The sequence below is a fragment of the Mugil cephalus genome, chromosome 15 (assembly GCF_022458985.1).
Source record: "Mugil cephalus isolate CIBA_MC_2020 chromosome 15, CIBA_Mcephalus_1.1, whole genome shotgun sequence".
In the NCBI taxonomy this organism is placed as follows: Eukaryota; Metazoa; Chordata; class Actinopteri; order Mugiliformes; family Mugilidae; genus Mugil; species Mugil cephalus.
Genome location: NC_061784.1, coordinates 17,619,382 through 17,646,477, shown reverse-complemented (window position 1 = coordinate 17,646,477; position 27,096 = coordinate 17,619,382). Strand labels below are relative to the sequence as shown.

The window sequence follows — 27,096 nt, the reverse complement described above, 5'->3', positions numbered from 1 at the left end:
TTTTTTTTATTTTTATCACAGAGGCAAAGGCTACAGCGAGAATAATGACCGTGGACATTTATATTCATGCATTCAAGACTGTCGGTTAGATTGGTTTAATTGAGGCTCCTGACAATGAGCACTTTTTCCCTCAGAGAAAACGGAGCTTCAGCCTCTAACGGCGAGATAGAGAGTAATCAGACTTGTTTCTTTTCTTTTCCAGTTATTTTCCTTTCTGTCACACTTTGACTGACACTTGTTTTCACCTTCACAGTTACAGTTACAGTTTTCTCCCCTGTGGCGGTAGAAAGCAGTGAGGGCGAGCATGCAGGAGGAGGAGGAGGAGGAGGAGGAGGGACGAAATCCACATCCCTCCCCTCTTGTGTTTGTCTGCAAGGCAGAGACAGATAAGGCATCGGGAAGCTGTTCAGTCACCCGCCAGGGAATACCCGCACCCGTACATGCAAATGAACTCTGTCTCTATGCGTCATCTCAAGGGGAACACAGCAATCCACGTTCAGACATTAGTTAAGAAAATGCACAGACATACATCTTTTTCATAATTGCATTTATTAGGATTTAGTTGCACCGATGCTCAGCACCATAAGATACACAGATAAACAGGCTTAGTTGTAGGTGTTCCTCAGTAATTTTTGACATTTGCTGACAATTGACGGCAACAATTCGTACAAAAAAATGAAAGTAACTAAAACTATAAAGCAAAGAAGACAAGTTTGTAGCATCTGCCAGAGTTTGGATTTCCAAATCTCAGCTGTCCACAGTGAAGGTGATGGAGCACTCAACGTTCTCGGGGTTGCAGCCTTCCGCAAACGCAAACAGGAAGTACATCACCTTCCTTACCTTGGCCAACTCCGCGATCCTCTCGCCGAACTCGTGCGCGTCGGCCTCGTAGCACTGGACGGGGGCGTCGGCCGCCGTGCTCCAGAAAACCCCGACGGGCTCCAGCAGCTGACGGGTCATGAGGTGGGTGAGGTCGGGCGTCCAGAGCTGCGAGGTGGCGGTGATGGTCAGGCGCCCCGCCTGGGCCAGCTTCACCGTCCAGCGCGAGAATCGGAGCGTTTGTTTGGAGAAGTCCAGCCGGTAGACGGCCTCGTTGGCCTGCAGCAGGCGCTCGCCGTCCTGCCTCTTCTGGCCTCGCTGCTGCAGGGACTGAACCCGCAGGCGCATCACCTCCGTCAGCTCGTTGTCCAGGCGAAAGGACAGCTCCAGCTCTGTAGACATGGCACACCTCAGCAGGCTGAGCGGTCGATACCAACTGCAGGGGTGGATTAGATCGGCGGCCGTGTCGAAACTAAGCGCCTTCACTTTCTCTCCGTCCTGTGACTCTTACCCTCTGTTCCGTTCTGCAGGCTTACCGCACTCTATGTATTTGTGCATGTCTGTGTAGCATAGATAGGAGAGGGCGGGGAGCAGGGAGAAAACAAGATCTAATGACATTTGCACAGGGCACGGTGCAGGGTTTGTCCTTAGGGGCACTGCTGTTGTAACACATTTGTTTTTCTCTGTTTCTTTGGTTACAGGTCCTTGACTGTTACCTCGACTTTTCCGCATACTTGACCTTTAGTGCGTGAAATCTCAGCATCCTTGAAGCGTGCACAGGTGGAAATGCAAATGTGAAAATGTTTTGCGTGGTCATATTGGACCTTATTAGATGAAGCGTAGCAGAAGGACTGAGGAGAAAAGCCTCTCTATTCCTGTTAGAGTCCACATTGAGAGACAGCGGGGGGAAGCCAAGGTCCCTCCTGCTCGTGTTTCTGGTCAGTCATCAGGTCGGTTACCTACCCGAGTTCAGCTGCTGCATAGCGACACTGGGTCCAGATGAAAGCTGAGATGGATGGAGCCTCCCTCACTATCTACAGCGCGGAGACGTAGACAGCAATAGCGAGGTGGAGTGCAAGCGAGATTGCCTCCCGGAGGATTACAAAATGACTCTGAGGTTTCTGTGGTGCAGTGCTTTGTTGCTGTTGTGTTTTTTTTTTTTTCTTCTTCTTCTCTTTTTAAATGAGCTGTTGCTTCTTCACAGAGCCGGTCCTCTGGAGAGACCGGATTCTCTCTGTCAGCCGAGTGTCTCCTCCAGCTGAGAGGTTTGACAGGAACTGCTGTTCATTTCTTGCACCTTGAAATCCCCGAGGACGCCCACTGAAACGGCGTCAGCTAGTTCACATGTGGTGTCAGTCATTGCATCATTTGCACTTTTTATTGCAAGTTACGTTTGTACACCTACAGTACAATGTGTAGTTTTGGGACGTGTTTAAAGGCACTTTACCTGCTTTGACAAAACCAGTTTGCACAAAACAGTTTTTTCTTTCGTAGCTGATTGCACACAACACTACAAACTTCACCACCCGTGCATGTTTAGTAGCAGGAGACGCAGTCAATCTGGAGTTGCTTTTGGATTGTGTTCTGGGGCAATCAAATAGTTTTGCTGGGCTTTTTGATGGACAGACAAGTATTATCAGTGAAGTAGGGCTGGGCGGTGTACCGGTTCATACCGAATGCCGGTATTTTTTTCTGTTATGATTTGAATTTTTATTATACCGGTGTATTTGATTACACAGCATCCATCACGCTGCACCTCGAGACCAGTGTAGGTACCAGATCTGCTCGGCCCGAGCATCCTGGCGCTTCCAGATGATGTCAGCGATATGTTCGACCTGCGAGATCGCTTCGTGGTTAGACAACACGCGTTCACAATATGTTTGGAAGAGATAGCTCGATAAAGTTTTGCATGTATAATTTTTAATTTTGCACAAAACACAAAAAATATGATGACATACAAGCACATTATTATTAAATTCTTAAAAAATAATGTAATGAAATGTCAAAATAATTCCAGTTCAATCCATTCATTTGTATTGGAGGCGCAGAAGGATTTAAGAAGTTTTATCCTGAAAAAACATGAACAAAAAAAACACTGACAATATTCATCCCTACACCTAAACAAAGCTAAATAGTTAGTAACTAGAACAAGAGTTGACCATAAAATCAGGAAAAAAATCAGAACAGGCCGCTTTGGTTGCCTTGCTGTGTAGCCTAGCAGCTTTTTTCTGCATATAACATAATTGAATAAAAAATCTGGGCTGGTGGACCGGGCAGGTGTGTGTGTGGCACATAATGATGTGGTCAGGATTTACTGACCCAGCTGGCGAGGTGGAGCATCTCTGGGAGGAATTTTCCACTCTGGTGTCAGGGACGGACCTGAGGTGAAGGCTGTGACTTATTATGAAGTGCAGTGGAGATTGTTTTTATAAGCAATAAATGCCAGGAAGCTCTGTGGTCCTGTAGCATTGGTTTGTACTGTTCATGGATGTTGATGATAAACTTAGATTTTGAAGTATTTTTGCAGTGGGCCTTTATCATTTCTGCGAGATAATAACTACAGAATTACAAAATGGAGGCTGGGTTGTAGGAGTTTCACGCGGGCAGCTGAAACACACCCACACTCTGCAGTCAAACAGTTATTACCCCTCACCCATGTCCCATTACAGCTGGATTTATGACTGAGGGAGCCAAGGTTATAAATGTGTCCCCTAATCCTGAATGCATCAGCAGACATGAGGAGATGCGGCCTTACCCTGGCTTCCCACTCCACCATGAAGTTATTTACGCTCCGTGGACCAATAGTTGTTTGTTTGGCTTACCCGGCCCTCTGCTCTTTGTCCTCCGCCCTCCTCCTCCAGGTCATCCCAGACTGGAAGGAGCAAGAGTGGGACACAGAAAAACCAGAATCCTACGCCGGGATTTTCCACTTCCGCTTTTGGCGCTTCGGTGAGTGGGTGGACGTGGTGATCGACGACCGGCTACCGACGGTGGACAACCAGTTGGTTTACTGCCACTCCAACGACAGCAACGAGTTCTGGAGCGCCCTGGTGGAGAAGGCCTACGCCAAGTTAGTATCGCTGCCAACAAATGTACAGATGTACATGATGTTGCATCTAGTTACTTTAAATTTCTGTTTATACAAGTAGAAACTACATAAATTATCCTAGATAATAAGGACGATGGTTGATGTGCAATGCATTCTTTTTAACTTCACAGATACATTTTCATTTTACATGAAACTCTATAATTGTGCAAACATGTGCAAGCTGAAACTTCCAATGAAAACCAGGGACTTTGCAAGGTCCATATATTACTTATTGGCTAAATAAACACAATTTTGTTCAGCGTTCTTCAGCCGGTGGAGAGTGGATGTAATTGACAATATTAATAAAGAGATCAGTAATGGGACAGTTTTTCTGAACCCAGGCTTCTGTGGTGACTTTTTTACTCGCTACAATGACGATCAAAACACCTTGTTTTTTTGCAGCTCTAATGAACATAACCTGATCCCCCTCCTCATCTTCCTGCAGGGTTTATGGCTGCTACGAGGCGCTGGATGGGGGAAACACGGCTGATGCGTTGGTGGACTTCACCGGTGGTGTTTCAGAGCCTGTGGACCTGTTGGAGGGTCAGATGGCTACGGACGAGGTGGCCCGAAACCAGCTGTTTGAGAGGGTTCTGAAAGTCCACAACAGAGACGGCCTCATCAGCTGCTCCATCAGGGTAAGCCAAGATTATGGGGATCGTTTTAGGCCAAGATGTGTTCTCGTTTTCTTCGTCCGTCTTTGCTAGGGTTGCTCTGATCAGCCTTTTTGCAGCCAATCAGTTCAAATAAGTTCCTGTAGGTTAGTAGAAGATTAAACAAGAGTCTTCTTCTCGTCTCCTACCACCACCTCTACAACATCCACATTGCATGATTTACAAATTTCTGTCTGAATGACTGTTTTCCAAAGAGCAGACAAGTTTATTAATGTGACTTTGTTTCTTCTTGGATTTTTGGCAACTTTGATGCTAGCCACAGAAGAAGAACACGTTTTGATGCTACAGGGACGTGGTTTTAGTTCATGTTTGACATAAAATAACTACAAAAGCTTGGGTTTGGCTGCTCCGATAATTTAAATAATGTCACGATCAACCCTGATACTTATCTCCCAGTACTGATCGGGAAAACATGCTTATTTGAGACTGACGTATTGAAGGAGCTTACTGGCATTTTTATGAGAAAATAAATAACATTTGGAATAAAACTACATCAGTAAAGACTGATCTCAATGACAAATATGATCAGTCAGTGGTCATGTTTCATAAGTAAACACCTCTTACTCTCCTTAAGTTTAAACCATCAGCAACTAATTTAGCCAGTGTGAAGTAATCAAATGGAAGAATGTAACAAATAAAGTGTCACCATCTTGAGGACAAGTAGGTTAGAGACACGTCTGGTTTTAAAAGAGCTGTGAACTCATTGTTCTGTCTCTGACCGTAACCAGCGGAGGAGCTTGAACTCACGTCTGGAACAAAGAAACCGGACGCCATCAACTGCTTTTAGCATTAGACTGAAATTAATCACATGTCATGACGCCACATGATTAAAGGCCACCGCTGTAAATCCAGCTCCTTCTTATGTCATTTATTACTACGGTTGCTATTATCCACCTAAGTGCACAATGAAAACCTGCCCTTCATTACTCCTCTCTGTGTCGCTGCTCAGTGTCCCTCCAAGGCAGCTCATCAGAAACCAGAGCAGGTTGTTCCTCCTTCAACCTGATTGTTAGTAGTATGAACAGTCACCAAGGGAGCAAGTAGGTTTATTCTTTACATCTGGTGGATATGTGGAGTAATAAAGACTTCATGGTTGAATACATACATACCATTTTTTAGAATAAAGTAAACATTTAACGGTGTGTTATTGGCTCGATTCAATGCTTTCTACATCATTAAAGTGGTTTAATCTCAAATCAGTTTTAAATACTTTTATTTTTTTTTTTACTTTTAATTTTTTAATAATTCCAGCAAGTATTAATAAATTATTCCCCAAACTATCCCTTGAAAACACCTTCCAGACCAGTCTGCACAGGGAGGGGTTATTACCAAACCTATAAAACAGCAAAAAATAAAAACAAACCTGGATGTTTACAGCCTGCCCAGTCCTGGAACATGGATAAATAAACCATGTTCTCACCCTAAATGTCAGAGAACTAGTAAAGATTAAATAGTGTAGAATTCTACACTGTGGTTTAATTTCAGCATGACCGCTTTTGTGGGCTGGTCCTAAGTCAGTGTCTGTGACATCTCTTCCTCTTGGTCACTGTTTAGTTAAATTAAAGTTAAGTTGCTCTGATGTGACAACATTTGTTAAAGCTCAACTCCGAGCTAATGTTTACAAAGTTACACTCTCCAGGGCTTCTTTTTGCAAGAGACATATAAGTGGTGACCTTCTGTGATCACGTGTTATGCTTCAGCGACAAAAGCTACAACACAGTTTGTGTGTGTGTGTTACATTATTAGTTTCCATCATTGGGGGTGTCCATCCATTTAAACTAGGACCGTCAGTCAACAGGAATATTTAGCCACGATTAATCACTATTGTAAAGCATCGAAGGTTGTGTTATGCAGGACGGCAGGAGATGAGGCAGGAGTTCAAATAAAAAGTATTTAATGAAACCGAAAGGTGCTGCAGAGGTGGCAGGTGATTCCAAAACAATAAATGAAAAAACACAAAGACGACAAAAAAAAAAAAAACACCATAAGAGATAGACAAGATGAATAAAATGACAAAGGGAAAGGCGGGACTATACATACACACACACATGGGCAGAGAGGATGACAAACGCAGGTGAAACCAATCAGGGTGGAGCACAAAAGGAGAAACCAATTAAACAATCAAGGGAAAACACAAGGTGAACATCAGACAGGAAACCAAGGAGCTTAACAAAATAAAACGGGGAAACTCAAATCATAATCACAGATAAAAGGCAAAGACACAGAACCATGAAAGCTATTGATTACTTGTTGATAGCTAGGGCTGGTGATGTTAGATACCACCGATTTTCTTTCTGATCCAAAACAGAGTAAAATTCAGGCTGGTATCAGTGATACTGATTCGATACCGATACTTTGTGTAAATACACCCTAATGTGTCTGGTACACCAAAAAAACAAAAAAGTAGTGTTTTTAAAATCGTATCTTCATAAAAAATACAGGACTTCAGAGTAATTTATTGTATATTGAGGTAGCAGCCTCATTTACTATGTAGCCGAACAGAAAAAAAACAAACAGAGGACACTGTTATACAAAATATGTGAAAATGCTGTTTCAAACACTAAAAAAATAAATAAGTAAAATAATAAGACCATTAAAATAAATTATTGTTTAACTATTAGAAACTACTATAAAATGAAAACTTGCATCTTAATTCTGACTCTGTTCTCTCCTCTTCTGTCTTCCTCATCATAAATGCTTCGTATTCTGTGTTGTGGTTTAATCTGAGGTGTTTCACAGTGTTGTGTTGGCACAACTCAATAGTTAAGTTACTTTCCACTGTGTTCCTACATTACCTGCAGTGACTGAAGTATCGAAAGTATCAATAATTTAGATTTGAGAATCAATTTTAGAGCATAAAGATCTGGTATTGGAAGTATCGATTTTTCAGTATCGACCTGCACACCACTCGCTCGAGCATTATTTGTCAAATGAATTGCAACAACCTACCTTTTCTGTTTTCCAGGCCACCACGGTAGAGGACATGGAGGCGCGGCTGGACTGCGGTTTGGTCAAAGGTCACGCCTACGCTGTGACGGACGTGCGGAAAGTGCGTCTCGGCCACGGACTGCTGGCCTTCTTCAAGTCGGAGAAGCTGCACATGATCCGCATGAGGAACCCCTGGGGAGAGAAGGAGTGGAGCGGCCCTTGGAGCGACAGGTAATAACAACAGCGCCACCAGCTGACCCGCATGAACTGCTGCAGCTTTTCACTTCCAAACATAGAATGTAAGAAAAACAGACGCCATGACGGCTCCTTGAAAGTGAAGCTAAAGCAAGTAGAGCTCCCCCTGGTGTCTGGATGCAGTATAGGTCACAGTGTCCACCTCCTCCATGTTAGTGGAAGGGACTTGGGCCAAAGTGAGGCCCGGTTCATAGTCAACGCGAGCGATGCATGATGCCATCATTGACTGTATGTACTGCAGATGTGTCAGTGCATTGCGTGTAATACAATCCGTCACCACAGGGGGCACTAATGCATGTAATGCACCTATTAACCACTTTGTTATGCTACAGAAGAAGACCGTTGGAAGGATAACACGAGGAGTGGAGAAACTTTTTAGGAGTTTTTAGGACACACCCACTTCACATCCCTACTCTCATGCAAGACCGACACAAAATTGACTTTATTTATAAATAAAGACGAAAACTAAATACAGCTTTAAATAAAACGAGATCACAATGACATAAAATACTCCTCCACAGTATGTATTTTTTTGATATTTTTGCAACTTCACCTCAGAGCCATTTATAATAATAATATAATAATAATATCTCAATAAATGGCTGGGTTTTTACTGCTGCCCCCTGGTGTGTGAGTGGAGTATCGCATTTTGCATCACTTGTGCAAATTGTGTCGTTGACTATGAACTAGCCTAAAGCACTAAAATACACACAAATAATATTTTTAGGTGGTTGAGATAATCCTGATTTATGTCCAAGTGTCCATTTTTCTGAGAAGTTTCATTTTTGACACTATAGAAACAGGATGTGACGTCATGATGAATGACAGTTGCCATTGACAACCGCTCTGTGAATCGGTCTCATAGGACCGTGAGAGGAAATAGATAAATAAATAAATACATAAGTGTAGTGTGTGATTCAGCATTTCTTTGAGCCAGGTATTAATTAAAAGCTAACGACACTGAGTCTAGAGTAAGTGGGAACGGGTCGTCGATATCAGGGCTCCACATTCGGACAGTATTTCCTGGAATACTAGCGTCCGTTTGACCAGTGGAGTGAAGTGAAGTGGAGACACGTCCAATACTCCCAACAAATTGAAAGCATTTCCCACATCACAAAAAAGATCTGAGAGTCCGATGTGAAATATTTCCCGAGGGACACAAACATTTATCTTGTAATACGTGACCTCGCTGCCATCTCTTCCTATTTAACCAATTTCACTAATTTCATTTTTAAAATGTCATGAGCGCTCTGGTCTCCCTGGGCCCTTGATATCTGACACACTTGTTCCTAAGTGACTGTGTGTGATGAATGGGCTAACAACAACAAAGGCCTGAATAAAGGCCAGCCCGTATGTGAAATGCCCAAGACGTAGATAAGTAAGCAGCACAATGGGAAACGTCATGTAGACAATGAAAAATGAAAATGCAATCAAGCTAATGGGCTTCAGAGCCAGAAACGAGGACGACTAAATTCAGCCTCGTCCGAGCGCCGCTTGTTTGGAGGGAATGTTATTAGTGCAGCTCAGATGTCCTCCAGAAAAACGTTTCATCTCCTTTTTAGTTTCTTCTTATCTCCTCCATTTATGCTCCACCACAGTTGGCCTCTCGTCATCTCCCTCCTTCAATCGTAGCTAGCAGAAACAAACATGGAGGTGGTTAATAATAATGGGAGTCTGAATTATTGATAAGGCCGAAGGAGAGGCAGATGTTATTAAAGAGACGTGAGTCATTCCCCCCCTTCTTTCACAATCGTTCACTCACTGTCGCTGAATAATTTATTCATGGTTTGATAAAAAACCTGTTACTGTAAATGGAGGTTGACGTTTGTCAGTGAATCATAAACAGAGAGACAAATACAAAACTAATGCGTCCAGTAAAACGCCTGAGTCTCCCCTGGGTAATGAATACAGAATAGGACCTTGATGTCTAGGAATCATTCACAAATACTATTAATACTATAGAGACGGATGAACATGTATTATGTGTCTGGACTTGATACGGTTACAGAGAATTACATTTTACTACTATATTTATTACAAGATTCACTCCAAAGAGTCCGATTACTCATATTTATAAATATATTGCTAAGATAAACATATATATCCTATTCTTCTTTAAAAAATCTGGATTAATAATAAATAGAAACAAATCATTGCACGTACACATCTTCATCTGTTTTCTTGACCTTTATCCTGACATTTTGTGATGTTTACTTAGATCAGGTGGATATAAATAAATATATATAAATATATATTTATATATAAATATATATTTAGGCTGGATTTTCCCCATTTATGTCTGATACTTTTGTAATGTTGAATACAATGTTTTTAAACGTGTCTTGTTTGAATGCTCAGATTTTGTCATGGATATCTTTAACAAATATTTCTAGCTTCAATGTGTGATGGTGAGATTTTAAAGTAAATTTTACTTAGATCAGGGTGGAGATGTGTATATATATAGAGAGATATATATGTATCTCCACCCTGATCTAAGTAAGCATCAGAAAACATCAGGATAAACGTCATTGTTTCTACTGACTATTAACCCAGAATTAAAATTGAGCAAAATATTATAAATATAAGAAAAGGCACACTTGTATAGTAATGGGATCGTTTAACAAATATAGTAGTAAAATGTAATTCTCAGTAAATGTATCAAGTTCTGACACACAATATATGTTCATCCCTCTCTCGTATTAAAGCATCGGCTGATAAACAAAGTGCGTGTACTATTTGTTACTGTGAATGATTCCTAAACAATCAAGGTCCCATTCTGTATTCATTATTGATTACTTGATATGTATATATGATTCTATATTTCTAGCATTGTGCATTTATCAGTTGTGCTGGCTGCATTAATATCTAATACCTTAATTTTGCACAATATTTTTCACAGTAACAGTCCCTGTAATTGAGGCGTAGAAAGATTTTAAAAGTCTATGCAGAGAAGGTAGAAACATACAATAAAAAGGTATTTAAATTTCTGTACAGGAAATAGATAAACTAAAATAAAAAAATTATAAAAGTAATAATGCATCTGTTTTATGTTGTGCTTTTCCATTTTTAGATGCTCAAAGCACTTAGAATAATATGCATTATTCATTCGTTCACACGGTCGCACCCTGGTGGTGGTGAACTACCTCAGTAGTCACAGCTGCCCAGTGTTCGCCTACGGCCTCTCCGACCGCCACCAACATCACTCACTCACAATCATACACCAGGGAGCACACACCTGAACACCTAAAATAAAACAGTGAGGCCTTCTTTAATAAAACACGATCATATACACTCCTGCCTCCTGTATAAGGCTGTTTGTTCTCTGTTCTTGTGTTTTTTTGTTCACTGCAGTTCTGAGGAGTGGAATAAGGTGAGCAAGAGTGAGAGGGAGAAGTTGGGCGTCACGGTGCAGGATGACGGCGAGTTCTGGTGAGAGACACAAATGAACGGACAAATCCACGTGTTGTTTTTTTTTAAGGGACTGGTGTTCAAGTAACATGTATTGTGGAAATATTTTGGAGTTACAAATGCTCCTTTCTTGCAGAGCTTTCTATGAGAAAATGTAATCCACTCTTATCTCGAGGCTACAGCCAGCAGCTTGTTAGCTTAGCATGGCATAAATACTGAAAGCAGCCCAAAAACAACTAGCTAGCAGCCTCTCCTGAATCGGGCTAATGAGTTGGTCCCAGATGATTATATCATACATATTTGTTTGCTTAAATGTCGAGATGAAGCGGAAAAACTAAATGAGCAGCCTGTGCCCTCTTTGACTTGGATAGGCTGAAAAGCCAGCAGCTACAGAGGTCCGACCTTTAACCCTTTATGGGGCAAGGAACCATATGCGGTAACTTCCGGTTCACATTGTAATTTGCATCCCTGTGCCTCTTAGTGAGGTTTAGAAGAATGAGGTTTTCATTCAGCCAATCAGAGAAGATCAAGGAAACATTCTCAGGTCAAATGTGGTCGGCTAGGTCCACCTCTGCATGAACGCATAACTGCTTTATTAGGTTCCACGAAGAAGTGTCCTGTTGACAAGTGCCTGAATCAGCACCTGTGTTCTAATGGTCTAAATACATGTTTAAATGTATTTAACACTTAAGGGAAAGGAACCATATGGTGAATGCATTAACCATTAATGAATTTCTCCATGAAAATTGAAGAAATTCAGTCTTCTGATGCCCTACGATAATATTCTATCATAGTATTTATGTATTAGTGCCCTGTAAAGGGTTAATACAAGGCTACAGCCATGTTAGCTTAGCATAAATACTAGAAGCAGGGGCGAAACAGCTATCCTGGCCCATAAACCTAAGTTCATGTTTTACTACAACATAATTTGTTGGTGTAGAAATTGAAAAACATGATTCATGTGTGTGGTTCGCTGATGTTCAAATGATGATGGTGATTCTGTAAATTAAAGATAAGTCAGTAAATGTTGTAGTCTTATTGCATGACAACCATCGATCCATTAACACGTAACCATTTGCTTTGTTCCTGATCTCATTTCTTCTATTTTTATAGCTGTTCAGGATCTTCTTCTTTCAAGCTTTTCCCACTCTCTCCGGTCTCTTCTCTCTTCTTTTCCTGCCCTCCTGCAGGATGACGTTCGACGACTTCTGCCAGTACTTCACCGACCTGATCCTGTGCCGCCTTATCAACACCTCCTACCTGAGCATCCATAAGACCTGGGAGGAGGAGGTGATGAGAGGCTCCTGGGTCCACCGCCAGGATCCCTTACGCAACAGATCCGGAGGCTGCATCAATCACAAGGCCACCTTCCTGCAGAACCCTCAGGTCGGCCCATGATTTATTTGTGTACCGAGATGTGCGTTCCCAGATCTGCGGTGTGACATTTTGTCCTCCTTTTTCTTTCTTTTTTTTTTTTTTTTTGTTTTTCTTCTCAGTATGTGTTTGATGTGAAGAAGGTGGAGGACGAGGTGCTGATCTGCTTGCAGCAAAAAGAAAAGAGAGCCACACCCAAAGAGGGCAAATCAGAAAACCTTGCTATAGGCTTCGACATTCACCGGGTAGAAACACAGACGACGTGCACAAACACGGAGAAATCTTTACCCAGCGAGCAAATCAATGAGGTATTTCCTTTCTCGTCCCACAGGTAGAGCTAAATCGGAAGTACCGTATGCACTCAGCCCAGCAGAAAGTAGCGGGCTCCATTTACATCAACTCGCGCTGCGTCTTCCTCAGGAAGGAGCTGAAGGAGGGCCGCTATGTCATCATTCCCACAACCTTTGACCCGGGGCAGCAGGGCGACTTCCTGCTCCGAGTCTTCACTGATGTGCCTTCAGATTGCAAGTAAATGTGTGATAATCTCACTTAGGGTTGCAAAAAGGACGGAAATTCCCGGTAAATTTTTAGTGGAATTTATGACATTAATGCCAATTAACTGGAAATTTGGGATTTGAAGAAACATATATGTGTCATATACCTACATAAATATTTTATTTTGCCATAAGCAGGACATGCTGCATAAAGATAATAATAGCTTAGGCTCATTTTTTAATCGAACAAACAATTGTTTCAGTGAACAACAAAAAAAAACAGCTCCCCCGTCCGTCTACAAAGTCTAATTCAAAATTAAAGCAGCTTATTTGCACATAAACAAAGACTTTCCATCAACTTTAGCTGGTGAGAAATGCTTCCACGCGCTGTAAAGCGTACGTGGCATTTTTCTGTTTAATAAGGTGACAAAAAAATGCAAATATGTAGATAGTGAGCGGAACTAATGGAAAGGTCAAAAACATTTTAAACTAATGTATGAAATCTTGTGTGGTTACATAAAACCCATCCAGCAGGAGGCAGAAGAAACTGCATCACATTTTGCGGTAGCTAGCATCATGATAAGCTAACTTCTTCAATTAAATGATGCTAGCTAGCTTACATTTAGCATATCTGGTTTACAAGTAAGCTAGCAATAGATTTTGCTAGTTAAACGTTAACACCATAGATCAAATCATCTAACATCACATCATCATCAAAACTTACTTGACTGCATGTAGCCCTTTGGCTCAAATGTGTGACTTCAACACTGTATCTGTGTTGTGGGCTCGTTCAGAATTCTAGAAATCATTGTGTGCGTGTGTTGGAGGAATGAACAATGCATGTAGGAGGTGAAGCCTCAACAGCTCTGGAGGGAGTAGTGCACTACGTCCCTGCTGTGATGGAGGAACAACATATTGTACTCAACTGCACTCACATCAAATACGAGTGTTTTAGCCAAGATTATGCTCCAGTGTATTTTTCTACAACTATATTTATGTCCCTGACTTAATAATTTTCACTTTATTCCTATAAAATCACGTTAATTCCCATGGAAAGTTTTTTGCAACCCTAATCTTACTGCTGGTTGATCTGCTTGAATGTCAGTCATCTCACAGCCAACAGATTACAAACATAAATAATTTGCACCTTTGCTTTATCTTCACAAGTACTGTTTTGGAATTAAAAAAAAAAAAAAAAAAATTAAATCCAGTGGTCAGAGGTGTAGCTTGAATTTCATCAGGTCATCGTTTACTCCAGAGTATTTACTGTCAGTAGAAAGAGTGCTGAGCTTGGCAGCCTTTCTCTCTGGGTTGTGTCCTATAAACTGGCAAAGTTTCACAGCATTTACTACTAAGAGACGCTTCCCTCTGAGGTAATAAAACTGAAAGGATTTACGGCAAATGGAATAACATAATGAACTCTGTCCCGCACAAACACCTACTTTATAGTTGTGTTTAATCAGCGGTGACTTTGGCCAGATAATTGCTTGATTTTGCTAACGCCCTCTTCATATCACATCACATCACAAGTTTAAGCCTTCACATCTGGCATTTAAGAGTCGTCACATGTGTCTCGAGCCAACACTTGAGATCTGACCGCTAACCGGCGTCCATGCGTGTCCTCAGAGAGCTGACTTTGGACGAGCCTCCTCAGACATGTTGGACGGGGATGTGTGGCTACCCTCAGCTGGTCACTCAGGTCCATGTACTGAACGCTGAGGGTCTGCAGGGACAGGACTCCAATGGAGGTAGGCGTTCTCCGGCCAGTGGTTAGCGACCGCGACCTCACTTGATATTGAGTGATGTGCATTGCATTGATGATCAAGTGATTTATGTGCTGTAAAGAACTGTAAACCCCCTATAAATCTCTGCAGAGCTGCACTACCTCAATCCCAAAAAGAACAGACTCCTGAACAAAGCACAAGGTACCACAGCGCCACCTGCTGAAGTACTTAGACACTTAGATGCAGTAAACAGTGGTTGCCCTTTAAATCTTTCACTGTGTGTAGAATTTTAGCTCATCCTTGAAGTCGCCGTGTTTAAAATTTTGATGTTTTTTTTATTCAAAAATGAGAGAATACTTCAGATGTTTATTATTAATATTTCATGTAAAATGATACTAAAAACACAAATACGTCAGTGTAAAAAGTCTCTGTGTGACAGTGGCAGAGATGCAAATAGACAAAACACAAGCAAATGAAGAAACTTCTTCATCAGTTAATAATAATTAAGCGAACACTCCAGCAAATACAGGGAGGACACGACATCATTTTAACCCGTTAAGACCCAAACAAATAGACTTAGATAAAAAATAAGGCTTGCGGTATTTGAATTACCGTAACTCACTGAAATTCAAAGTGTGGCTGAACACTGGGAAGTTGCGCCTTCTGGGGAAAAAAAGCTGCCATTACGGTAATAATGAGGCACCGCTGCAAGACCCAGGAAGAGAGAGTTGTTTGGAGGAATTTATTGGTAAAAATGAAGTCACTTATACCCTTGAAATATCACGAAGGTTTTCCAGACAAAAAGCACAACCTCTCAGCATTCAGCCATACTTTGAATTCTGTCAATAGCCCAAAACACTTTACACTTTAGTTACGGTAATTCAGAAACTGCATGGTTTTAAAGGGTTAATATGTGAAGGGATCCCAAACAGTGAAGAAAAAGGCTCAGAATAAATATCATACAATAAAAATAAACTAATATTGTTAAGACTGTCAATCCTCAAATGAATTGTGTACAATATATTGTGAGACAATTTGGAGTTTTAACATAACAAAGGTAAAAAGCTTAAAAGGAAGTACACTACCATCAGGATGGAAACACAAAAAAGCAAAGACAAATAAACACCGATATTTATTAGTGATGATGTCGCAAACCACACTAAAAACCATAAAACTTCAGGTCATGTTTCTCCCGTTTTAGAGTGACCAGGAAATATTTCACTATCTGATTTCTGTATTTGTTTTCTTGAGTTGACTCAATTAAAAATAAAAAGTTCATTTATAAAATTATTACGCACTTTAAATGAGTAAAAGTATTTGTTCTGCAGTAAAACGTTGCCATAGTCATTATATCATTATATTCCTTCATTAAATATGATGCATCTGGTTCAGTCACTTGTTCTTCTTTCATCGAGATATTTAAAAAAACAGCAACTTTTTAATACTTTTACCCTTTGGAGCCTCAAATGTTTATCTAAATAAAACCATCTAGATGGAAATATTTCTTTAACTGAACAACTAAAGTTCTAAGAAGTCACAAGCCAAATAGGTGTTTATTGACCAAATGTTATTCATGTAAATTAATTTGCAGTAGTTTTAGTAACAGCAGCTAAATAGACTTTAATAATTAAGCAGTATAATCTGATGTAGACGCCTGTATGATATATATCTTTGTAAAGACTTTTTCCCCCTCCTCCACAGCTGTAGATCCGTACGTGATCATCACCTGTGAAGGAGAAAGGGTTCGTTCACCAGTTCAAAAGGACACGCGGTGCCCAAACTTCGACATCAAAGGCCTGTTTTACCGCAAGAAACCCAAGGAGGGCATCCACGTGGAGGTGAGCTGTTCCTCTTCCCACCGTAGCTTCACCACACGTTCTCCGCTTCTTTGTTTGTTTCTTTTCTTCTAAAGATGCGCTCCACATTTCCTCAGGTATTTTCATTTCATTGCATTTCACTGGAGACAGTAAACGCATCAGAAAGCACTTCTAAAGGGCACGTCTGTAAACCTAAACATCTCGTAAACATTTTACATTTTTAACGACCTCTTTCTTCTCTCAGAGTCACTTAACTAACTCAGCTAACTGTGATGGAAAAGAGGCACAACGGAGCAGTACTTTTCAACCGAACGCTGGTGCATGAATATATTTCCTACATTTGTGGAAAGACATTAAAATATTCATATAAAAGCGAAGTTTAAAAAAAAAAAAAAAGCTAGAATAGTTTATTTGATGCTTGACTGTAGAGGCTGCTTTTCGTCCAGAGCTGCACCCATTTTGAGAGTGAGGCTGCTCTGGAGAAATCTATAAAACATCCATAACCAATCAGTTACAGGCTCAATATCGGGCAACATGTGCGAGCCGGGGGTCGTTATGAGAAGCAATACGAGGCTGCATTTATTCAATCAGAGCTGTGAAATGGTTTTATTTGCAATGCGCCGTGCGGCCGTCTGCACCTTCCCTCTGTTGAATTTTCAGCCGGATGAAAGAGCCTCTAATGTCGTCAGCGACAACTTAAACGAATCCTGTAATTCGTTATTTCTTTTTGTCATCGAGCGTACAATTGAAGGACTCAAAGCAGCAACAGGTTAATTTATCTCTGCTTTTAATTTTTCCATTTTGGTTTGGCTGAGTGGGAGTCGCCCTGAGTCCAGACTCTGATTTAAGCTCCATTTAAAAGTCACTGTTGCACCGTAGTTTATTGAGGAGGAGCTCCAGAGGCTGATGATCGTGGTCAGTTTGATGGTCTCTGGAGAGAAGTTCAGGCAGATGGAAAAGGAGGGGGCTGCAAATGGATTGCTTTTAATTAAAGATCAAATATCAGCTGGGGGAAAAGGGGCAGCTCCTGCTTTCAAAGGTCACTGTGCAATGAATAAGCACTGGTCCACTTTATGGAGTTGTTGAAAGTTCGATGCTTGTGACAATAGGTTACATTAACCTTTAAATACATATATACTCAGCCTAATTAGCCTACTATCAATAAAAAATAAAAATTGGGCTTTTTTTTTTGTTTTCTGAAAACGTTCAAATATGATTTAGGCAATTACGCTATTAACGTTACTATTAACGACATAGCACACACATATAATACATAATACACATATTTACAAGGCAATTAAACCAAAATAAACCTGCGTGTTCAGATTTATGATTATTATTATTATTATTATTATTTGAATGTGTTCTCACTGATCTGATCACAAGTGACCGGCTGAAAATACTTTGTTCACACCTGATATTTAATTATTTTTTTTTGCATAGATAATGTTTTTGTTAACAGATGCTCCAATAACAATGTGAACAAAATACTAAATGAAAAAAAAAACAAAAAAAGCCAAAATGCCAAGTCTCCATTTGTGCAAAAGTAAATTTATCTACAAACTTATATCAAAATAAGTAAGTGCAATAAAACAGAAGTGGGAAAGTCGGAGAATAAAGATAAAAGACAACAAACAATAACTCACACATAAACTAACTTTAGCGGTTTAATCATACTTTTACTTTAATAAGGATACAATTAATACATTGCCTGTACTAAACTTTAAGGACAAATGGATCAGAAATAGTTAGAATTCAGCAACAAAAACCTAATATTTTAAATGCATCTCGAGATCTGAGATAGTTTTGTGTTGTGTAATAAAATACACATATAATAAACCTAACATTAATGGTTAACCACATGCTGATACTTTGCTGTTGTTTTTCTGTTTGTTTGTTTTTTTGCTTGAATTGGATTTATTTATAATTTATTTAGTTAACAGCTACGAGGACAAGATATTTTAAAAGGTTCTCATTGTTAATAAAGAATCAGAATTAGTTTATTGATCCCAAAAGGGAAATTACTTTTCTTTACAGCAGCTCCTACTCAAAGTGTACTAGTGTTCAGGAAAGAGCAACAAGTGAGGTGTAAGTGAACATGTGTCCGTGTGAGTTGTTGTTCTGTAGTAACAGTAATTTAATATAGGGTTTTGCAGAGTGGAAAATTATTGCACACGGCGAGTCCAGAGTCCAATAAGTTAATAAAGAAATATGTAGAGTATATGAAAAGAAAGAGAAGATGAGCTTTATCCAGAGTGTCTGACACTCAGAGGGAGGAGCTGCACAGACTGATGTCCACAGGCAGGAATGATTTGTCTCTGTAGTGCATCGTGGTAAAGATATTAGATATCACCTAAAGGGCTCTTTCCTTTTCTGGTGATCATTTGTAAAAAAAAAAAAAAAAAAAAAAACGATTGTGTGGCTCTTTCTGAATGAATGAGGCAAAAATCTTTAATGTGTGCGTCCCGACCTGTGACTAAAGCTGGCTCATATCTCGTGCTCAGATCATAAAGACATCAGGTCTGTTCAGGGCCTTTGGAATTTATAAGTTATTAATCAATAATTAATAAGTTCATTCTTTTCTGAAGTGCCTTTTGAAGCTTTATTATTTTTGCTTCTTGCACTTGAAACCTTTTTATCGCCCTCCTTCTCTTCTCCTCAGCCTCAGACTCTCCTATCGAATCTTAATTGTTCTTCCTCCTGCAGCTTTCTCATTTGTGCTTACCGCCTTTTGTCGTTTCTCTCCCCTCCCTCTCCCGCTTCCTTCCCCTTTCCGGATTCCGCGCCTTTCCTCCCACGAGCGGCGAACAGATCTACAACAAAAACATGATCGTGGACACCTTCCTGGGTCAGGTGATCTTGTTCAGCGACCCCAACGAGCGGCAGGAGCAGCACACCCTGCACCTGCGCGACAAGGGAAGCCGGCAGGACAACGACCTCCCGGGCACGCTCACTGTGCGCCTCATCACCTCCACCATGCTCACCAACATCTGACGCCACCCTGCGTGCGGCCGTAAAGATCGACGCGCGAGGTGGCGTTCGAACCAGTGCCCGCATCTCATCGTCTTCACCACCCTCTGCTCTCTCTCTCTCTGCGCGTCTCGTTTCCTGTTTACCTGCTATTTCCTCCTTCTTCTTCTTCTTCTTTTTTTTTTGGTCCATAGACAATATTTAGTGTTTGCGTAGACGGCCTTTGAACACGTTCTTCACTTCCTTCTTATAATTGGCTCTGTCGCAAGTTTTTGTTGCCGGAATCTCCATCAGCCGTTCAAGAAAAAGACACTTTCAACCCTAAAAAAAGTTTGATCGAATCTGTTCCGACCTTAAACTACAAACACGAACTCGTACACGTGCACATAGAGTACATATTGCAGACGTTTCTGCACCCTTCATGCATGTGCCAATGTTTCCAAGGGCTATGCATTGCCTTAAGGCTGAGTCTGTCTCTCCGACCTCGAAGAGACGGCGGGTTCATGTTCAACACTAGTGTCTCTGCATCAGCCGTCCTCGGTACTAGCACCGCCTCCACTTTCGGTTTCTCAAAGCCTGCATCGCAGCCTGCTTTCCGCCATCGTTTTCCCGCCTCCGCGTCGACATCACGTGTGCTCTTTTTCCATCGGTGGATGATCCCTCCCGCCCGGTCAGTCGGCGCCACCCGAGACACCTCAAGTCTTCAGCAGTTTGCCGGTGCTTTCGGAGAGAGCATGCAGCAGCACTGTCTGTCACTTTTTACTGTGGACGTTACAAACGAAAAAGCCAACAGCAGCTATTCTCTCCCTCCACTGAGAGCTTTCCCGTGTCCGTCCTGCGAGAGTGCGCCCGTGTGTGAAGTCTTTACCTCCCGTCTTCCGTCACCATTCGAAAAACCTCCCTTAGACGCTCGCCGCCGGTTGCTATGGACGATCTCTTAAATTGCATGGCTTAAAGAAAAATGAAACTCTGCCTGTGCTGCACATCTCTCCCGTCGTAGCTTAGCAGCCGGTGCTTCTGATAGTGCTACCCATCCTCCTTTTTTTTTTTTTTTTTATCCGTCCATATGTGTACACCCTCCCCAGCCCAGCGGATTACAACGATTCACCCTGACATAAATCAAGTGCTTTATGGGACCAAAGAGGAGCCAGGCCCTCCGCTCTCTTAGTCCCTTTCAGACCGGCCTGACCTGGCCCGGCCCGGCCCGGCCCGGCCCAAGCCTAGCTACAAACCACCCCCTGTGCCACATCATTATCTTAATGGCAACACCACTGCCTGACGCTTCCTCTGACTTGAGTCTGCCGGCCCAGGCCGAAGACTCGCGCCACGTGATCAGATAAAAAGACAGCAGCTGTGGGACGGGGGAACAGGCGTGTGTGTGTGTGTGTTTGTGTGAACGTTCGATTGTGTGTGTGTGTGTGCGTGTCCCGCTAGTTTCGGCATGGCTCCAAGTGGGAGTATGTAAGAGAGCTTGGGTGTGTGTGTCAATCCACGTTGTATCTGCAAGAAAAATGATCTCCGAGAGAAGGTGTGAACAGAAAAAGGGCCCTTTAGGGGAAAACACACCTTGCACTTTACTCAGTTTTGTGAAGTAAAACAAAAAAAAGAAAAAAAAAGACCCTCGAGGATGAGAAAACAAAAAAGGGAACGCTAACGGAGGAGACGTCCTGCCAAACAACCTGTGCCATCGCCTTGGTCCTGGCTTCCACAGCAGGAAAACAACACGAACGAACTTTTGATTTCAGATGGTTTTGAAAATCAAACCAACATTGGTACAATATAATCTACAGTATTTCTGATGAACCATTTCTCGCGTAAATCGTGTGGCCATCTGTTCTTTGTTTTTAATTTTAATTTTATTTGTGACAGAGAATTCTCGTTTGTGTTTATTCAGAAGTGCAATCTTAGGTTTTACAAATTTTCTAGTTTTATCTTCCTTTTCCTTGTGTTTCATGAAGAGATTTTAAAACGTGAGCCGCTATTATTATCAAGACGTTTCCTTTGAATGTAACCGCTAGAGGACGAATCTCAGACAAACTATCGAGTCCGTTTTTTCCTGATTTATTTATTTATTAATTTTTTTTCTCAGCGCCTTTGTTTCATTACTTGAACTGTCGCACACGACGTTTAATTGGTCACACATCTTTGTGTACAGCATCTTTATAAATGTGTCTTGCATGGGTTATTTTTCAATATGTTCATGGCCTTGTATTGTACTGTTAAATTGTTACTATATATACCTATTCTTTCTATCTCAAAAGTCTTGGAAATGCTAGTTTTGAGCAGTCAGCATGTCTACACTAATGCACCTCATGTCAGTCTGATCATATCAATCGGTTTGAAACAGTTATGTCTTGTATTACAGTGATGCATTCATAAGGCCTCTAGCATCAGTGAACTTTAGCAGCAGTCGACTACTATTTAGGTGCTATTTATCTTCTCTCTGTGCTCTTTTGTTGTTTTCAGTCTCACGGGAAGTGAGTTAAGTGACGTTAAGGCTGGATCTGACACATATTAGCTCGGTGTTAGACTGTCTAGTGCCAAGCTGAGGCGTGATGAGTTGCTGGTGTATTTACGGACCATGCAGGAAAAAGAAAGAAGCCTGTTGTTGACACTCGTTGAAGTGCGCTGAAATTAGGAATCTCTTTGTGACTCCCTTCACGTCAATACTGTGAATATGTTCAAAATCAAATAGCTGAAGGGTTTAAAGCAGGAGGTTATTAGTGCCAAAAGTGTTGGTCGCTACATGGATGTAGTGATTTGGAGTTGTGGAGCTTTCGATTTTTAAAAAATAAAATATCTGGTAATCTTTGGCTAAAACATACTTCTGTTCTGAAGGTGTAAAGACTCAAGCCTGTTTCCCAAACCAAAGGCTGCAAATGACGCTTCCATATACACCAATCAGCCATAACATTAAAACCACCGAGAGTTGAAGTGGAACACAGTCGGTCATCTCGTTACGATGCGATGTTCTGCAGGGAAACCTTTGGTCCTGGCATACATGTAGATGTTACTTCTTGACTTTAGTCTCTCTTACCCCATAGCAACGACACTCTTCGACGGCAGCAGCCATACTTAACAGGACAATATGACCTAACGGGACAAAAACTGCTTAAGACAACTCAAAAAAACATAGAAAAATGTCAAAGGTCTAACCAATCGAGTGTCTACCAGATGTGCTGCAACAAAACAGATCTCCCACACAGTATTAGGCTGGTGGTCTTAATGTTGTGGCTAGGTGTTGTATATTGAAGGTTTATAAACGAAAAGAATTGTATTAACATTACTTTTTATTGTAAATTATCCAACAAAACTGCTGAAGAGGTTGTTTCTGACCGTCCTTCCATAAAGCAGTAGGAAAGAAAAGAGTTAGAAGAGACTTAGAGGATTCACAAATCTTTGCTCACCTTTGTGACTTGAATATAATGTAAATCCAGTATATGAAAGGCAGAAATTGGAGTGACACTGGCATTAACTAGACAAACATCACCCTGCATCCTAATTACCGCAGAAACCGATCAATTGTCAGGGACCCGATTTGTCCACAATGTCTTTTGTACCCTCCAGTCTTCAGCTTGTTTACCATAGGTGGACACAAAATGCATCACTTAATTTTTTATTGTTGTAGCCCAACAATCCTCCATTAACAATGCACAATTCTTAAGGATTAAACAGATGTCTCTATTGTAAGAAAGGCAGTCGACTAGCTAAGCAGTAGCTAGCAAGCTGGTAGCTAATACCAAAAAAAGACTGCAAACTAAACTGGGGGTTCATAAATACTGCAATAAATACTACAAATTATTATACTATTAGTAATAACTGTTGATTGGACCTAATAAAACCCAAACTATAATGTGATATAATCCATAATATCATATTACAAAGAGAGTACATTAATGTTGACGGTGGCTCTGTGGTACATTCATGAATAACAATATGAAATGCCATTATGGTACCTGTAGAACAGTTCATTATTAGCCATGTAAGTGTGTGTGATATAATTCTAGTTTTATCTACATGTAGAAAACAAAAAAAATGTGACATAGCCCCAAATATGAAGTTTGAAGTGTTGATTATAAGTGACCTAACGTATAGAGTAGCTGATATTATTCTAATAAGTAAGTAGCTATTAAAATAGTATTTGACAGATGTTTCTTATACATGATTTTGAGCTCTGTGAGTGGTTGGAGTACAAACAGTTAGAGTTTTATATTTAGTTGAATTGTACAGCGTTAATGAATACCCTGATGCTATATTCGTCCTTTATAGAAATTATATAATCCTCTAATCTAATTAACCTCAGTTCAGCGGCCAGTTTTCCAACATAGTAGATTTTCCGACTTGTCTCATAATGAATAGACTCATTTGTAATTGATGTAGTTGTGGCTTAACCCTGTATATTGGCAAAATAATTCTCTTTTTTTATTCATTTCAGGCACTTAAACAGTTCTTTTTCACCATGCTAAACAGGATGCTAATGTCAGATTTGGTCATAAATTAGTCAGCCCCCAATTTAGATAAGCACTGAAATAGTCTAATCGTACATTTGGTTGGTCGGCATGACATTTTAAATGGATGTTCATGTCCCCCTGACATTTAAAGTCCTACCAGTAACTAACCAGATAATCTGCCATGTGTCTGATCACGTTCCCCTCAGGGTGAATTGTAATATTTTTTTATTTACTTCCATTGTCAGACAAAAACTTAAATTAGTTTGTTTACAATCAAAATTCAAGGCGGCATCAATCTCAGCCAAACAGTAGGTTAATTAACATAAACACTATTAGCATGTTAGCGTATGATAAATGCCTGCTAAACATCAAAATGTTGCCATGCTACCATTAGCATTTAGCTAGTGTAGCTGCACACTTTTTTTTTTTAGTATATACTATATGTAAATGAATGTATTAATGTCCTAAAAATCAATTATAAAGTATAAAATATTTGTTTACTGGAGTGTAAAGAGAGAAAAGTGGTAGCAAGTGAGTGTTATTCATGAATGTGCCACGTTACGTGATAACACAAGCTTTCAGAAATGTGAGGTTTCAGGCTCTGAACAGCGACAACTTGTGTTATTTATTATGACTGAAATCTAATCTAAACCTGAGCTAACTCACAGTCAGACACACGGGAGTGAGTGAGTCCCGGTAGTAACGTAATCACAAGAGTAAGGAGCCAAAATAACAGCGTGTCAAACTCAACGAGTGAGTCATGCGTCTTCTGCTCATGTGCCAAAAACACAAAATGGTCTATTGAGAACTGATGCATTGTGGGTGACGAAGTGTGAGTTAAAAAAGAAAAGAAAAAAAAATAGAGAGAGAGACATTGGACAAATGTTTTGTTCTCTACTTCACAGCCTCTTTAGTTTTTGTCCTTGTCATGGAGCGAGTGTTACGCCGTTGCTATGGTTACTCAATGTAATCGTTGCACATTGTTGGATCCTTTCGCCAAAAGTGTTATGGCTTTCACTGTTAACCACCACACAGAAACACACACAAACCAAACTCCAGATACCGGACTACTGACCAGACTGGGTCGGAGTTAGTTTTTTTTTTATATATATATATATATATATTATTATTATTATGTTTGGACCTTGACTGGCCTTTTTGACAGAGGCCGTACAAGCTAATCAGTCTTCTGTGTATATACCGTCCGCATGGCCTCGCCAAAGCAAGGTTTGAAGAACCCATTGGGATGACACTGAACTTCTCACGACGGTGGTGACTTTTGTACGAATCCAAAAATGCCAGTGCATGTAGCAAAAATCGCTTCGGATCTGCTCGCACCATTACGAATCACAGAATATATATTTTTTGGTTCTCGGAGTGTCGTTTAAAAAAAAAAACAAAAAAACAAAACATAATCCGCCGTTGCTACTTTGATAAACATACTGTGTGAAGTAAAAGGCTTCTGTTGCACACTTGCATGCATCCAAGCAGTATCCGGTTTTCTAATATTTTGTATTCAGTAACCTGCAGTATACAGTATGTATATAAAAGTAGCACCAACTCGACTTATCGGTTATTATGAGGGGATCCATGTTTATGATGGATGTTTATATCCTGGACATTGATTTTAATAGGAGACAGTTTCTTGTCCACTACCTCTAGTGATCAGCAAGAATACTAAGAGGAATCAAGTGAAGCCTTTCATCGTTTTCCTACCTCTTTCATATCTTGTGTGAATTAGTTACAGATTCTGATTATTTCTCTCACTGAAGTGGTGACTCACACTTTTTAGAGATTTGGGGGGTAATAGTCATCTGTCACGTTTGTACCAGCAGACACTTAGCTTAGCATGAAGACAAGAAGCAGGTGGTTTTATGGTACGGACGCACCAAACTGACACCAAAAAAACTAGCTGCAACATGATCCTTTGGCTATAGCATTGAATTAAACTGTTGCATTTGAATGCACCAGATAGGACGCACTGTCTTCACACCAGCAGGTGGCAGTATTCATCATTCATAAGCAGGAAGATACTGTTAGCTGGGAGGCTAGGAAGAGCTGTAAACTAGGGGTGGGCGATACTGGGAATTTTGGTATTGATCCGATATCAAGTAAATACAGGGCTAGTATCACCGATATCAATACTTTTTACTTGATAATATATAAATACAGGACAAATATTTAGGCAAATAAACCTATTTTTTTCTTAATCAATTACAATATGAAGCAATTTAACAGTATAAAATTTAAACAATTTAAACTCCTTTTCCTTTTAACAATTGTTTTACAAAAAAAGTCATTTGTGCAAAATAAGAAAAAGGAACGATGTAACAAAAATATAAATAGAACAATGTAAACGACACAACAACAATGGGAAATAAAGTCAGTAACAAAGTCAGCTGAAGAAAATAAGTGAACAAAAGCAACAATGTAAATATATAACTTGCTCAGAGAGGGAAATGCTGATTCATTAATTTTTCCACCATTCTCTTCCGAGTACCAACTCATTTCACTAACGGCGTCAGTGTTAGCCGTGCGATGCTGCTGTGATTCTAGGATTTGAGATTCAAACTCTGCCCATATCCACCTTTTACTACAGGTGGAAGAAGCTGCGCTCGCATGAACTCTGTGAGGAGTAATCTGTTGGACGTATACGAAGAGAATCTGTAACAAAAGTATGGATCTCATCGCGGCTAGTATCGATCCGATACCGATACTAGCCGTGGTATCGATACCATCGATATTTAGATCAATACACCCAGCCCTGGTGTAAACTGTCATATAAAGCTGACCTCTCTTGAATCATGCTAATCATCTAGTCCACATGAGAAGACCGGCTTCTTTCATTGCGTCAGTTTCTTCATCTCTAACGTTTTGCTGCCCGTTACGCTGAATTGACAGAAAAGTCAATGACAAGTGTTGTGGCAACAACACGGCTTGGTGCGCTGCAGCCTTAAGAACCATCAGATTTTTATTAATTAAGAAATAACCATTCCGCTGTTTTATGTCCGTTGGCTACTGCTAAGGACTTCACATTTAAATGTACAGACACAGATTTGATTTGGTGTTTATCTTCTCAACTCAACGAGAGAGA

General features: G+C 40.6%; 2 protein-coding genes across 3 annotated transcripts in view; one reads left to right on the top strand and one right to left on the bottom strand.

Annotated features, from left to right (window-relative positions):
• capn5b (calpain 5b) overlaps positions 1 to 26,289 on the top strand; it is a 46,812-nt gene extending 20,523 nt beyond the window's left edge. The window contains exons 4-14 of one of the 2 annotated variants that reach the window (XM_047607863.1): positions 3,681 to 3,889; positions 4,353 to 4,545; positions 7,547 to 7,740; positions 11,116 to 11,193; positions 12,363 to 12,558; positions 12,669 to 12,791; positions 12,878 to 13,074; positions 14,667 to 14,788; positions 14,915 to 14,965; positions 16,466 to 16,602; positions 19,393 to 26,289. In XM_047607863.1, coding sequence (XP_047463819.1) covers positions 3,681 to 3,889; positions 4,353 to 4,545; positions 7,547 to 7,740; positions 11,116 to 11,193; positions 12,363 to 12,558; positions 12,669 to 12,791; positions 12,878 to 13,074; positions 14,667 to 14,788; positions 14,915 to 14,965; positions 16,466 to 16,602; positions 19,393 to 19,575 — 1,683 coding nt within the window. In that variant the 3' untranslated portion in view covers positions 19,576 to 26,289. The remainder of the gene's footprint in view (positions 1 to 3,680; positions 3,890 to 4,352; positions 4,546 to 7,546; positions 7,741 to 11,115; positions 11,194 to 12,362; positions 12,559 to 12,668; positions 12,792 to 12,877; positions 13,075 to 14,666; positions 14,789 to 14,914; positions 14,966 to 16,465; positions 16,603 to 19,392) is intronic. The other variant, XM_047607864.1, reaches the window with a different exon arrangement.
• On the bottom strand, positions 539 to 1,353 carry ompb (olfactory marker protein b). Its single transcript, XM_047607865.1, has one exon. It carries the CDS (start codon positions 1,219 to 1,221, stop codon positions 748 to 750), a length of 474 nt encoding a protein of 157 aa, XP_047463821.1. The 5' UTR covers positions 1,222 to 1,353; the 3' UTR covers positions 539 to 747.
• Positions 26,290 to 27,096: the final 807 nt, after the last annotated feature.